The 13,075-nt window shown below is 64.6% G+C and overlaps 1 protein-coding gene across 8 annotated transcripts; it reads right to left on the minus strand.

Moving 5' to 3' along the window:
• Window positions 1–1,083: 1,083 nt before the first annotated feature.
• On the minus strand, window positions 1,084–12,667 carry SHROOM4 (shroom family member 4). 8 transcript variants are annotated; one of them, XM_071757878.1, is made up of 11 exons: window positions 12,475–12,667; window positions 9,242–9,393; window positions 8,808–9,035; window positions 8,006–8,137; window positions 5,520–7,461; window positions 5,260–5,321; window positions 4,326–4,925; window positions 3,635–4,063; window positions 3,366–3,552; window positions 2,792–3,064; window positions 1,084–2,714 (listed from the first exon to the last, which is right to left on the minus strand). In XM_071757878.1, exons 1-11 carry the CDS (start codon window positions 12,598–12,600, stop codon window positions 2,445–2,447), a joined length of 4,401 nt encoding a protein of 1,466 aa, XP_071613979.1. In that variant the 5' UTR covers window positions 12,601–12,667; the 3' UTR covers window positions 1,084–2,444. The 8 variants fall into 8 exon arrangements, with proteins under 8 accessions (XP_071613979.1, XP_071613978.1, XP_071613977.1 ...); XM_071757877.1 differs by having other exon boundaries at window positions 3,366–3,516; window positions 5,520–7,503; XM_071757876.1 differs by having other exon boundaries at window positions 5,520–7,503.
• Window positions 12,668–13,075: the final 408 nt, after the last annotated feature.

The raw sequence follows: 13,075 nt of genomic DNA on the forward strand, positions 1-13,075 counted from the left end.
CACATCTGTGTGTAGGCAGGCACGCATGAACAAGTGCGCGCATCCCAGGCGTGGGTCAGCACGTGTGGCACATCCATGCACTGATGTATGTGTGGGCATGGGTGAGCACACACGCTTCCCCTATGCACATACGTGTGCACCACCCACACAAGCAAAGGCGCACAGGTGGATGGCAGGGGCAAGCGTGCAGGCTGGCCACACATACGTGTGCACAAGCCCATGAGTGCATTGCCACGCTCAGCTCAGGCGTGGGCAAGCAGATGCACCACCTCCATGCAGCTGTATGTGCATAGGGCCGTGTATAAGCACACGCACTGATGTATCCACACACGCTCACCTCTGCGCACACTTGAGGGCGCACACAAGCCACATGAGACCACCATGTGCGCTGGCAGCCCAGGGATCCAACCATGCCCTGGGTGCACCACCTGCAGCTTCGCCAGCAGGTTGAGGGAAGGGACTTGCCCCTCTGCTCCACTCTAGTGGGACTCCCCGGAGCAGCACATCCAGCTTGGGGTTCCTCAGCACAAGGAGGACACAGAGCTGCTGGAGCAGGTCCAGAGGAGGCCACGTAGATGCCCTGAGGGCTGGAACCCCTCTCCTCAAAGAAAGACTGAGAGTCGGTGTTCAGCCTGGAGAAGTGAAGGCTCTGGAAACACCTTAGCATGGCCTTTCAATATTAAAAAAAGATGGAGACAAGGACGATGATTTTAAGCTGGAAGAAGGTTAGCTATTTAGAATAAATTCTTTCCTGTGAGGCTCAAGAGATCCTGGCTCAGGTTGCCCGGATTAGCTATGGCTGCCCCATCCCAGGCAGTGTTGCAGACCAGGTTGGATGGGGCTTGGAGCAACCTGGGCTGGTGGGAGGTGTTCCTGCCCACGGCAGGGGGTGGGACTGGGTGGCTTTAAGCTCCCTTCCCACCCAAACCAGTCTCTGCAAAGGTGGACATGATCCCAAATCTGTGTGCACACTCTCCCCCTTTCCTCCTCCCTTCTCCAAAGCCCACCCAGCCTCACGCGCGCCCCCCAGCGACCCCACTCTCTGGGGACACACACGGGGACAAATGACACAAGACACAGCCCGGAGACAGCTGCGCAGCTGCTTCTGCTCCTTTAGTGTAAGAGAAGCAGAACGGCACAAGGCACGGGTGGTTGTCACCCCCCCGGGGAGAATCACAACTCCCATGCCCCCCAGAGGGTACAGTCTTTGGTCCTAATAGTGTCCCTGGGGGGTGGCTGAGATAGGGGACAATGAAGGGACAATGAAAGGACGCTGCTCCTGCCAGGCAGCATCCCAGATGTGGGGTCTAGTGTTCAGTGGTCTGGGGGGGGAGGGGGGCAGGCACAGAGGGGGAGCAGTCACTCAGGGGGAATGCTGTGGTGCAGGCTTGGGTGCTACCTGCAGCCTGAGGGTGTGCTGTTCAGCTGTGGCCAGCCCCGAAAGGGGCTGGGGCCCATCCTGCCTTCCCAAAACTCTTTGACCCCCTCCCCCTCCCAAGCTGCTGCTGGTTGCGTGAAACCCCTGTGCAAAATCAATATCAAGGCACCCGCCTGTCCCTTGGGGGCAGATGGATAGTGCAGGGCTGCAGGGTGACCCAAGGTAAGGTCTAAGAGCTACCTGGGACTGCTGGGGCAGAGAGGAAGGGGACAGGTACCCCATTTCCTCTTCAGTGTGTTTTTCCCTCTATTAATCCTTCCCAGTGCTGAGGGCAGAGGCTGGAAGTGAGGGCTAGAGGACGATGGATCCCCACATCCATAGTAGTGGTGGCAGGTACTACCCACAGACCCTGGTCTACTGCTCCCAGCACCCCATTCCCTTGCAAGACACCATCCCAGGGACACTCACCACAGTGTCCCCTGGGAGAGGGGTGCACAGCACCAACCTTGTTCCCCCATGATGCCTGGGGGAGGTGGGGAATGGGTTAAGAATCTGCTGGCCAGGGCCATTGTTTTGGACACAATGGAGAGGAAGAGGATGCCGGGCCTAAATTCCTCCAGCTCCCACAGGACAGATGGACTGAGCTGGACAAACAGACATGATGGAGAGTGAGGATGGTTTAACCCTTCCAGGTGCTGTGTGGGGATGTCCCGGGCCAGCTGGGAGGATGTTTAAGGCACATGGGCAGCACCAGCTGTGGGACAGGCACTGGCGATCCAGACCAGGTGGAGGGACCCCTGTGGGCACAGAAAGACCCGGGGCAGAGGTGGCAGGCTCTGGTCCTTGCTGGGCCACAGGGTGCTGTGTGGCTGCAGAGCCTGAGGCAGCTCTGTTGCATGACCTCCTCTGCCAGCACCAGGACAGGCACCCCCTCCCCTGCTTGGTAAACTGGAAAAATAAATAAAAGGCAGGGGCAAGACAGACAGACAGATGTGGGCAGAGCCCCTGGGGGGCCGGGTCCACTTTGGCAGCATGCTGGGGCCACGGCCAGAGGCTGGGCAGGGGGCTAGCAGCCCTTGGGGGCCTGGCCAAGGCTCTCACGCAAGCAGCGGAGCTGCTCCTGGCCCAGTTTGATCTTCTCCTCCAGCTCCCGCTGCTCAGCAATGAGGGCCGATTTCATCTTGACAAAGTGCTGGTAGTCCTGGAGGTGCTCGGCAGGTAGGTACCGTGCCACCATGGCACCCACCGCCTCTTCGCGCCGTCCCACGTGCTCCTTCAGCTCCTTGGCGTCCTCCAGCTGTGCCACCAGCAGTCGCTGCTTCTCCCGCAGGGCCACCTGCAGGCATAGATGGGGAGCATTAATGGGTGGTCCTGCGCCCCCACCCTATGGGTGCTTCCCTACCCTGGGCCCACCTTGTCCTCGGCAGGGGCGTGTGGCCCCAGGCTGTTCAGGGCAGCCTCCACCCGGGCCAGGCGTCCAGAGAGGGAGAGCAGGAGGTTGACCACCTTGTCCAGGTCACCCACGAAGAGGCGGTATTTGTCAAATTCCCCTGGTGTGCAGAGGGCTTGCAAGCGGGCAGCCACGTCCTCACCCAGCACCCCGTTGGCATTGATGTCCTCCTGCAGCCCCCGCTGTGCCTCCCGCAGAACAGCCAGCTTGCGGCTCAGGCTCTCGATCAGCTGCAGCTGCCAGAGAGGTGTCAGGGGAAACCGGGCCACTCCAGGGGACTGACACATGGGTGAACGTTTGTCACGCTGCCCTGGGCCCCACATCCCACTAGCATCTGAAGAAGTCCCCTCAAGTCCCTGAAAGCACCCAGCAATGTCCCTGGTCCCTGTGAGCATCTGGCCACGTCCCTAGTTCCCATGCGAGCAGCCAATAATGCCCCAGCCCGAGAGTACCAGGAAATGCTCCTGCTCCCCACAAGCACCTGGTGACAGCAGTGGGAAACCCCAAGGGCACTGTGCCCACCAGTACCCTCTTTACCTTCTTTTCCAGCAGCTCACTGTCCATCTCCTCCTCATCATCCTCCGAGCTCCCCTCCACCACCTCTGGCAGCTCCTTCACCTTGCTGAACAGCTCAGCTTTGCCTCCTGCTGCACCACAATACACCGGGAAGGAGGTGGAGCTGGCAGTGCTGGAGGGGGGTGGCGAGATGGGCTCAAAGCCCTGCCTGCGGGTACAGGGGTTCAGTGCCATGGAAGGCAGGGCACAGACTGTCCTCGGCTCAGTGCCCACTGTCTTACCAGCCCTACCTGTCCTGTGCCAGGACCTCCAGGCGCCAGTCGTGCTGGAAATGCTCCTGCCAGGCCTGCCTCTCCCCTGCCACCGGCAGCTCGCCCATCACTGCACTAGTGGTACTGAGGGGGGCTGAGGGGTCCAGGATGGTGGCCAGAGAGCGGTCCCTGCCTGCCATATCCCACAGCAGCTCCTCCGAGTCCACACGGCGAGGCTGGGGCCGGGGTGCTGCGCAGCTCGCATCCTCCACTGCTCCAGAGCTGGGCTTGGGTGACTCCAGGGTGGTGGGACTGGGGACACGGACACCACACAGGGGAAGGGAGTGTTCACTCACCCTGCGCAGGCCAGCCCAGCCTCGCTTCTGGTTCTGGACAAGCCTTTGGGACTGCTCCTCCATCTCCCAGGAGTGCTGTGCCTTCAGCTGCTCCTCCCCAGCCACTGCTGCCCTGCTGACACCCACCCGGGGGCACCGAACTCAGCTCTACTGACCACCCATGGGGAACAGGGACATATAGAGCTGTGCCCACCCTAGGGAAAGAGGTCAGGGGCACCTCCCACCCCAAGAAAACCCCACAGCCCTCCCCAAGGGGTGGATTAGGATGCTCTGATGCAGCGTCCAAAGGGCCATGTGGCCCCAAAAGCCACCCCATGCCCACCCAGGCTGTGCCTGCAGCCCCTGCTCCAACCCCCCCACGTAGCAGCACTTGCCTGGAAATCTCGGCACTGCCAGCATCGAGCTCAGGCATCCTGCAGAGCGATGCAGGAGGCTCAGGTCGGGGCCAGGCATCCGGCAGGGTGGGAGTCCAAGCGGCATGACCCCTGGACCGGCCCCCCTGCTCCCTGGTGAGGCTCCGAGACCGCTCAAGCACAACGTCAATGATGCTGCGGCTTGGCACCGGTGCGGCAGTGAAGGCAGAGCCGTGGCCAGGACCTTCTGACAGGCGCTGGGACATCTGGCGCTGCCTGTACTTCTCCCAGTTTGGGGGAGGTGGGCGGGGGGGTGGAGGGCCCTTCTTTTTTGGGATGCCAGGAGGGTCTAGCTTGGCACAGAGAAGGTCCTTCTGGTCACGGGCCTGAGGGCTGGCAGGCTCTAGGTTCAGGTGGCTCTCAGAGAAGGCTCTGCCCCGCAGCGGGCGGTGCAGGGGTTCCAGGGGACTCTCTGGAGAGCGGGCCAGGCGGTCGCCATCCCACGAGAGGTCATGTGTGGATGTGGCCCGGTAGCAGGGAGGCCACTCTGTCTTGGCACTCTCAAAGCAGGGGCGGAAGGGGCCAAGCCTTGAGAAGCCCATTTGGTAGTGGGAGAGCTCGCTGGGAAGAGAAGAGAAGAGAAGAGAGGCACCCATCAATCCCATTCACCCCCAGCAGCTCATACCCACCCCAGCTGGCAAGAGGGCTCCTGGGTTCTCCCGATGCCCAAGCACTGGGGACAGGCCCCAAGAGATGCCCCCAGCTCCCAGGGGATGGGTCAGCATCTCCTCGCACCCCTGGGCCCTGCCTGACAAAGGCGACAATCACAGCTGTGGCTGAGGCACCAAGGGAAGTGCTGTGTACATCTCCAGCCAAGGCCACACCAGTCCCCATGCCTCACTGGCAAAGGTCCTGGACAAATGGCACGCAGATCCTGGCACCCAGCACAGCTCACCTGATAGACTGGCTGGCTTTCCTGGTTATTGCTGGAGGTTCCCACTCATCTGGAGGAAATTCCTGGGTGGGGGAAGGAGAGGCAGTGTCAAAACAGTGTCAGGATCCCCCTTCCCTGCACCCCCTGACCCATCCCCATCCAGACACAGGACCTATGTAGGGGCCCTCCTGGGAAAAGTAACCCCCTTCCAGCCCAGGGCCATGCTCCAGGGGTGCAGGGTGGTGCCAGGGGTCTGGCAGGGTCCCAGGGGGCTCACTCACCGGGGCAAAAGCTCTCCGGGGGCCCCAGGCGTCGCTCTCCTCCCGGCCAGGGCGGGGGGCCAGGCAGCAGCAGTCGGGGCAGCGTGCCCAGGGCTGGGGGTGGCAATGGCAGGCATGGCCACGGGGAAGCAGCGGGAGGCACACATCCCCTCCACAGTAGTGGCAGGATTCAGAGTGCAGGGGACCCCTGTAGGGGTAGGAGAAGCCCCGCCGGTACTCCATCTCCCCCGGCCTTCCCAGTGGCTTGTAGCAGGGGGGCTGCTCCCGGCAGCATTCTGTGTAGGGGCTGGCAGAGCCAGGGCGGCCAGGTGAGGGAGTGCCATAGGGCTGGTCCACGGAGAGGTGGCGGGCATCCCGGCGCTGGGGACCAGGGGGCTGGAAGGCACCAGGATCACCTGCCGGAGGCTTGCTGTGCTGGGGTGGTGCTGGCCGGCTGCTCTCCTCAAAAAAGCGGCGGCGGTCAGCGAAGGGCAGGAGGACGGCCTCCTCGCTGCCCTGTGACGGGGAGCTGGGGGCTGCTGGCCCCTGGCTGTAGCCCTGCAGCTCACCAGGGCTGGGCGAGCACTGCCGCTGCATCTTGTGCTCTGGGGACCAGCGCCAGCAGCCCCGGCCAGTTGGCACCGCCCTCTCAGGGGATGAGGGCCCTTTGGGGACAGGCAGCGGGTCAGGGGTGGGGATGCCCCGGTCCCCCAAGTGGCCAGGGCTCCTGCTGTCCTCACTCAGCGCAGGGCTGAGGCGCTCAGTTGGGGCACAGGGTCCCTCCACTGGCACACTGACCTCAGGGGGCTCATCTGCCTCCTCCACCGGCTCCTCACCCGGCGGCGGGGCACCCGGCCCCCGGCTCTTCTGCAGCTGAGCCTTGCGCCGCTGGATCTCGTTGCGCAGGCTTGTGGCAAAGCGGTCACTGCGGCGGCGCATCTGAGCTGAACGGTGAGGAGGACCCCCAGCTCTCCGGACCCCCACCCGGCTCTCCTCCTCTGCTAGCCCCTCTGTGCCATGCGTCAGGCTGGCACTCTGCCCGTCCTGCCCACTGGCCAGCTGGGGCTCCGGGCAGCAGTGGCAGGGCGGCAGGCGGCGGCACGGCTCTGGGCAGAGCGGAGCCTCCTGGGTGGCCCCTGCAGACTCTGGTCGGCTGTCCTCAGGGTGCAAAGGGGAAAGGGTCCAACAAGGCCCATCAGGGGCTGGAGTGGCTTGCTCACTGTCAGTGCCCACCTGGAGGGAGCGGAGCTGGGAGGCCAGCAGCTGCTCAGGAGCACTGTGCCGATGCAGCGTGTGGCCCTTGAGGGGTGAAAGCAGCGGGTTGTCACCCACCACCGCAGCATCAGGCACTCGGTGCACACTGCCATCTGGGTACAGCCGGTCACCAGGCTTCAAGCTCTCCCCCAGGAGTGGCTTGGTTGGGCACCGGTCCTGTTGGGAGCTCAGCATGTAATATTGATCGGCAGAGAGACAGTCCTTGGTGGGGTATGATGCCGGCGTTCTCCTGCCTGCTGCCTCTACCTCCCCATCTCGCTGGCAGAGGAAGGTGTCAGAGATCCACCGGCCCTTGGCATGCAACATGTCCGTGGAAACCAATGCCCGGCGCCTGTCCCCTCCCCTAGCTGCCCGCAGGCTGTCCCTCCTGACAGGGGGCTGGGGAGGCATGGAAGCCCTCCAGACCTCAGGATGCCGGCTGAAGGGTGGCTCAGCCCCTGTGGTCAGGTAGCGCCCGTCTGGGGGCTTGCTGGGCCCTTGGAGACCAGGGTCAATAGAGGCAGCCTCCTCAGGGCGGAGGGAGAGGGCGCAGTCAGAGGCGATGGAGCTGGCGGAGAAGGAGCTGTAGGCCGAGTCTCGCTTTCTGTGATATATGCCCTGGTCAATGGGTGAGGGGTCCCCTTCATAGTAGGCCTGGCCAGGCTGGTCCAGGCTCTCCATGCTCCCGATGGAGCTGCTCCGGTCAGTGCTGCAGTGCCGGGACAGCGGGTTCCACTGCAGGGACAGCTCACTGCCACCCGGCCCCACACCGTTGTTAGGGGTGTTGACCGCCCCCCACCCAGCTCCCCACCAGCCCCTCCAATGGACACAAGATCCTGGGGAGCCAACACTCCCCACCACACACACCACTTGCTGAGACCCAGGGGCACAGCCCCATCCTGCCCCTCACTCACGGGCTTGCAGCAGCACCCAGGCTGCCTGGGGAAGCAGGCACGGGGACACAAGGTATGTGTGGCACCAGGCATATAGGACCTGCCTGCTCCGGCAGGGGGGCACTGGGACTCTGGCAGCTCCCAGCTGGCTAGGGCAGAGCCACCGCCCCTTCCTGCCGGGATCCGCAAGTAAACAGGCAGAAGAAAGCCAGGGAAAAGGGCAGCGGGATGAGAGGGATGCCCAGCAGTGTCATGGGGCAAGCAAGAATACACCCCACTGCTCCCACCCTGACCCAAGCGGGTGCCCCGTCTGCTCCCTCCCACTGTGTGGTCTCATGGGTGCCCCGTGGGGGGTCTCACCTGGCATCACATCCCGAGGGCCAGGAGAGGCTGAAGGCATCGGCGGGGCAGTGCATAGAGGGGGCGTCAGGCCGGTTTTCGGTGAGCTTGGCCACGTGCCAGGAATGGGGCCGGAGGACGGGCACACTCCTCCTGCCAAGAGCAACAGCGGGAGAGGACAAGAATGGGGAGGAAGCCAGGCCAAGGAACCGGGACTGAAGTCACTTCCTACGGGGCTTCCTGTCCCCCTCAGGCCAGCTCCTGCCCAAGAAGGACAGCGGCATGGAGGGTCCAGCCCCGACAGCACCCAGCATCAGGTTCCCCCCCACTGCGGGGTCTCCCTTCCCTGAAGTATCCCCACTGCCAGCATCTACAGGCGACTGAGGACACGGCCACAGTACATCTTTCAGGCAGGGTCCCAGGAGGACAGGGGTCCCACCCAGGACTGGACTGGTTCCATCAGCATGCCAAAGGACCCTGCGGATACATCGGTGTCCCCACTGCAAGCCTGACATTTCCTCTTTGCTCCTCAGTCCCTCAGCATCTGCAGCAAGCACTGGGTGCATCACGTCCCCAGGGAGAAGCCCTGTGCCATGCCCCATCCCATGCTGTCCTAGGCTCCTGTGGGGGTCTCCAGTCCCCCCAGCACACACAGACAGCGATGCCCAGCACACCACACAGACATGCAGACAGATGCCATCTCCTGTACCCTTCAAGTGCCTGGTGCTGCCCCAGCATCCACCAGGTGGGCAGAGAGGGTGGCAAGGATTGAGCTGCAGGGTCAGCTACAGGGGTCCCTCCCCCCAGGAGTCCCCAGACTCACCATGGATGATGTTGAGCCCCGGCACAGCACTGTGGCAGCCCTGCCCCATGGGCAGAGCCCTGCACCACCCCAGCCCTGGGTTTTATCCAGAGCTGGAGCCCAGTCAGGATGCAGCCAGGGAGTGGATGTGGGTCGGGGGGGACGGGGACTGCAGGGCCTGGCCCTGCCTCTGTTTCCTTTCCCAGGCAGGCAGCAGGCAGGCAGGCAGGAAGGGAGAGGAGCGGCCACCTAGAGGATACCGCCCAGCAAGGGGGTGGCGAGCCTGCCACACTGCTCCAGCTCTACAGAGGGACCCCCACCCGCCACTGGGTGTTGCCAGCCATGTTGGGGCTCTCCCCCCCCACCCAGCACGGGCCACAGCCAGGCTCCTGCCAGTCCCCCAGGCAGATGAAGCACCACTGTCCCCTTGCCCCCCCACCCGCAAAGCTGCCAACCTGCGGACGATCATCTTCAGGGTGCGGTAGGAGCCCTTGATGAGGATAAGGGCCTCCTGGCGGGACCCATACAGCGGTGTCCCGCTGATGTTCACCAGCTCATCACCCGGCTGCAGCCGGCGAGACAGTGCAGCCTTGCCCCCGTCCTCCACCTGGGTGACAAACAGGGGCATCAGGGCGGGCACAGCCCCCCAGAACACCCCTGAGGGTGTGCCAATGCTGCCAGGCACCAGAGGAGAAAGAGGTTTCTGAAAGAGGGTGCCTGCACCCGAGGCACCCCAGATGGATCTTTGGCACTGAGCTCCCCCCCTGTCCTGGTCACATGAATTTCTGAGCAAGGAAAGGGCACTGAGGAGAGGGGGAGAAGAAAAATGTCCCATCCCAGCAGATTCCCCCGCAGGCGCGGGCAGCACAAGGGCCCTTTGTCCAGCACAGATGCCAGCCCCCCACCACAGCTTCCAGCCCATCAGCTCTGGTTGGACACCCATGGTTTTTTCAGTGCCCAAAGGATGCCTTCATAGAGTGTGTGCCCAGGGGAGCCAACAGCAGGGGAAGGGCCAAGCTGTGCCTGTCACAGGCATGCACCTAACCCTGTTCTGGCACCCACAGCTGAAATAAGCCTGGTACCCCGTACTGCCACAGCTTGGAGGACACCAGACCATGGTGCTCACAGTATGGAAGACCCACAGCCTTTGTCCTCTGTCTCAGGAGGTAGGTGTAGCACAGGCAGCCCTGAAATGGGCAGTGCCCAGCCAGGACAGGCAGAGCACCTGATGCTGGCACTCATTTCCACCCATCCTGCTGCTCTGGATGGCTGGAGATTGCCATGCCCAGCCCCTCACACCACATGAGCCCAGCTGCATGGTGTCAGTGGCAGGGGTCATGCAGGCTCATGGGGAAGTACCTGGGATGCCCATGCCCAGTATGGATGTGGAGCCTGACCTGGCTGCACTCCACAGCAATCTGCAGGGTGACAAGCAAAGCTGGCTTGGCCCTGTGCTGGGGCTCCTTTGCCCACCCTGCCTATGGGCTCCTAACCTTGCTCTGCCACTCCCAGACAAGCAGAGAAACAAGCTCTGCCCACAGTGTCCTCGGCAGCACCTCAGCAGCCAGCCTGGGCAGCAGCCAGGACCTCAGGCTGGGGGTCACCCGCAGCTCCCCAGCAGGCCATGTGCATGTGGCACTGGGCCCCCCTTTCCAGCCCTGGTGCTAGTCAGGGTTTAGGGGGCATCCCCCTGCCCTTGGACAACACAGCACTTGGAGGTCAGCAGGGGCAGCCAGGCCCCCTGCCCAGCCTGGCACTGCCCCATGGCTCCCAGTTCCACCATGCCCTTGCTGGACGACCTGGGTTTATCCCCCATCCCCTTATAGGTCCAGCAGAGCAGGCAGGCAGGGCAGGCAGCACCTTCACCCTGTCCTCTGCCTGCCCACATGCCCACCCCATCCTGCCCGCTATGGCAAGAGGGCTGAGTCAGTGATGATGGGCATGTGTCCCCCCGACCAAGTGCAGTACACAGCCAGAGTTGCACCCATGTCTGGGCCACTACATGTGCTGGGGTGGACATGGATAAGCCCTGGCATTGCTCACCAGGAGCTAAATCTGGCACAAACAGTCCCTTGTTCTGCCTTCACCACCACTGAACTCAGCGCTGGCAGACAAACCTCACTGCCTGTTGCCTGGCCCGGATAGGACAGTCCCGGGCACTTCCCTGACACCTTCCCTGGTGTTCACGCTGGGCCCTAATGATGGGCACCAGCTGGCTCACAGGAGCATCTGCCTGCACCAGGAGACACTTGTCTTAGAAAGAATCACAGCTTTGCCAGAGCTGTGCCCACCCTACCCCAAGCAGACTTCCCTTCTTGTCCTTGACATACCCGGGGGGCTGGGGGGGGACTGTGCCAAGTGAAGGAACTTGCCAGCCCCACTGTGGGACTCTTGCCACAGGAAAGGATCTCGCCAGGGGCCAAACTATCTCACCGAGCCCTGGGACCTCTTTCCCTTTCCGGCCCTGGGCCCCCAGCCCTGCAGACTGGGTCCACCCCCTCCCCATACGGGCCAGCACGCACACACTTGGGCCGGCCGCGGCGGAGAGGGCGCCCCGGGGGACCCTCCCCTGAATGCACAGAGCGCTGGAACAAGCCCCCTTTGTCTGCAGAGCACACGCGGCGGCGGCGGCCCGGCCGGGGGAGCGCCGGGGACGGCACCCCAGGCTCGCAAGGACCCTCCCCCCGCTCATTCTCAGCAGCGGCGGGGAACGTCCTCTGACTCTCACCCCCTCCTCTAGCAGTCGGCGGACCCACCGGCACTCGAGCCCCGAAGCCCAGCAGCGAGTCGGAGGCCCCCCCGCCCGCCGGCGGTGCCAGCCCGGGGCGCAGGGCTGGGACCGGAGCCACTTTTCCAGCTCCCCCAGCCAGACCACGCTGCCCGCGTCCCTGCGCAGGGCGTGGAGGGCCCCGGGGGACAGCCAGCCCGGCTCGGGGCAGGGAGGCAGCCCCGGGGCTTCGGCGCAGCCCGGCCCGCCGGCACCCTGGCCCCCGCAGGATGGTGGCAGCGGGCGGGCGGGCATCCAAACCGCCCGGCTCCGCGGGGGACAGGGTGCCGGGGCACCCCCTGCTGCTGCCCGGCTACCGGCACGTCTCCCAGCAGGGCGATGCCGCAGTGGGAATCGGTGACCCCCTGCGCGGCGGGACGTCGAAGGGCCCCACCCTGGCTCTCCCCGCTCCCAGCTGCAGAAGGGACCCTGCGGCCCGGTCCCGACACCATCCCGTGTCCCAGGCACGGCACGGCCCCAGCAATTCGGGGGCGATGGGACGGGACTCAGCTCTTGTTCTCCCGCCGTGGCCCCCAACGTCCCGGCAGTGCCCGATGTCGGGGATTGCGCGGGCGCGGCACCCAGGGTAGGCACACGAAGGGAGACTGCTCCCCCCACCCCTGCTGCGCTTCGCGGGACGTGACCGGGGGGGGGCGTGGGGGCCGCCCCCGCCCCCAGCCCAACGGATGTGCCGCAGGAATTTCTTCCTGCCGCCGGGCCCCGGCTATCCCCCCCGCCTCGCGGCCCCCGCTCTCCCCCACCGCTCGAGGTGGCGGGTCGCGGCGAGACGTGGGTGACTGCCACGGCCCCGCCCCGCGCCGGAACAGGCGACCCTTCGCCCGGGGCTCCCCCCGCACCCGCCGCGCTCCGACGATGCCCCGGGCTGGGGCATCACGCGGGACCGCGCCCGTCGGCGCCCACCTTGGAGACGATGAGGGGCTCGCCGTGCTCCAGCCCTCCGCGCAGCGTGAAGCCCCAGGGTGCGCCCCCCTGCAGCTGCACATGCACGTACTGGGGGGCGCAGGGCCGGCCGTCGGCCCGCTCCATGGCCACTACCGCCCCATCCCGGCCCGGCCCGGCCCGACCCGGCCCCGCACCGCGGAGGAAATGACACCCCCGCCCGCCCGCGCTAAACGGCGCGGATCCGAGGGCGGGGCCGGGCCGGCACCGGGGCTGCTCACTGCGCCAATGGGGTGCGGGGGGACGGCGGCGAGCGGCACGGCTCGGCTCGGCTCGGCTTGCTACAGCTCGCTATGGCACCGCTTGGCAGAAGTCGGCATACCGTGGCAGAGCTTGGCTCAGTCAGGCACGGCATGGCACAATTCTGCACAGATCGGCACGGCTCAGCTCGTAGCATGGCTCATTACACGGTGGGACAGCACAGCACCATGCTACTCAACTCAGCTTGTGTTAGCACAGCTCGGCCCAATGATCTGCACTGAGCTGCATGGCTTGTCTTGGCATGGCCCAGCCAAAGTGGTTCAACTCAGTCTGGCTCAGCCCACTGTGGCATGACATGGAA

This window comes from Heliangelus exortis, chromosome 14 (assembly GCF_036169615.1).
Source record: "Heliangelus exortis chromosome 14, bHelExo1.hap1, whole genome shotgun sequence".
NCBI classification, from domain to species: Eukaryota; Metazoa; Chordata; class Aves; order Apodiformes; family Trochilidae; genus Heliangelus; species Heliangelus exortis.

What these genes read in the sequence shown, in the direction of transcription:
- SHROOM4 (XM_071757876.1), bottom strand. Translation starts at nt 12,600, where the DNA reads ATGGAGCGGGCCGACGGCCGGCCCTGCGCCCCCCAGTACGTGCATGTG. An exon ending in CCCGGAGAGCTTTTGCCCCG is followed by an intron (nt 5,322 to 5,519) that starts GTGAGTGAGCCC and finishes TCCCCCACCCAG; the next exon opens with GAATTTCCTCCAGATGAGTG. An exon ending in AAAGCCAGCCAGTCTATCAG is followed by an intron (nt 4,926 to 5,259) that starts GTGAGCTGTGCT and finishes TTCTCTTCCCAG; the next exon opens with CGAGCTCTCCCACTACCAAA.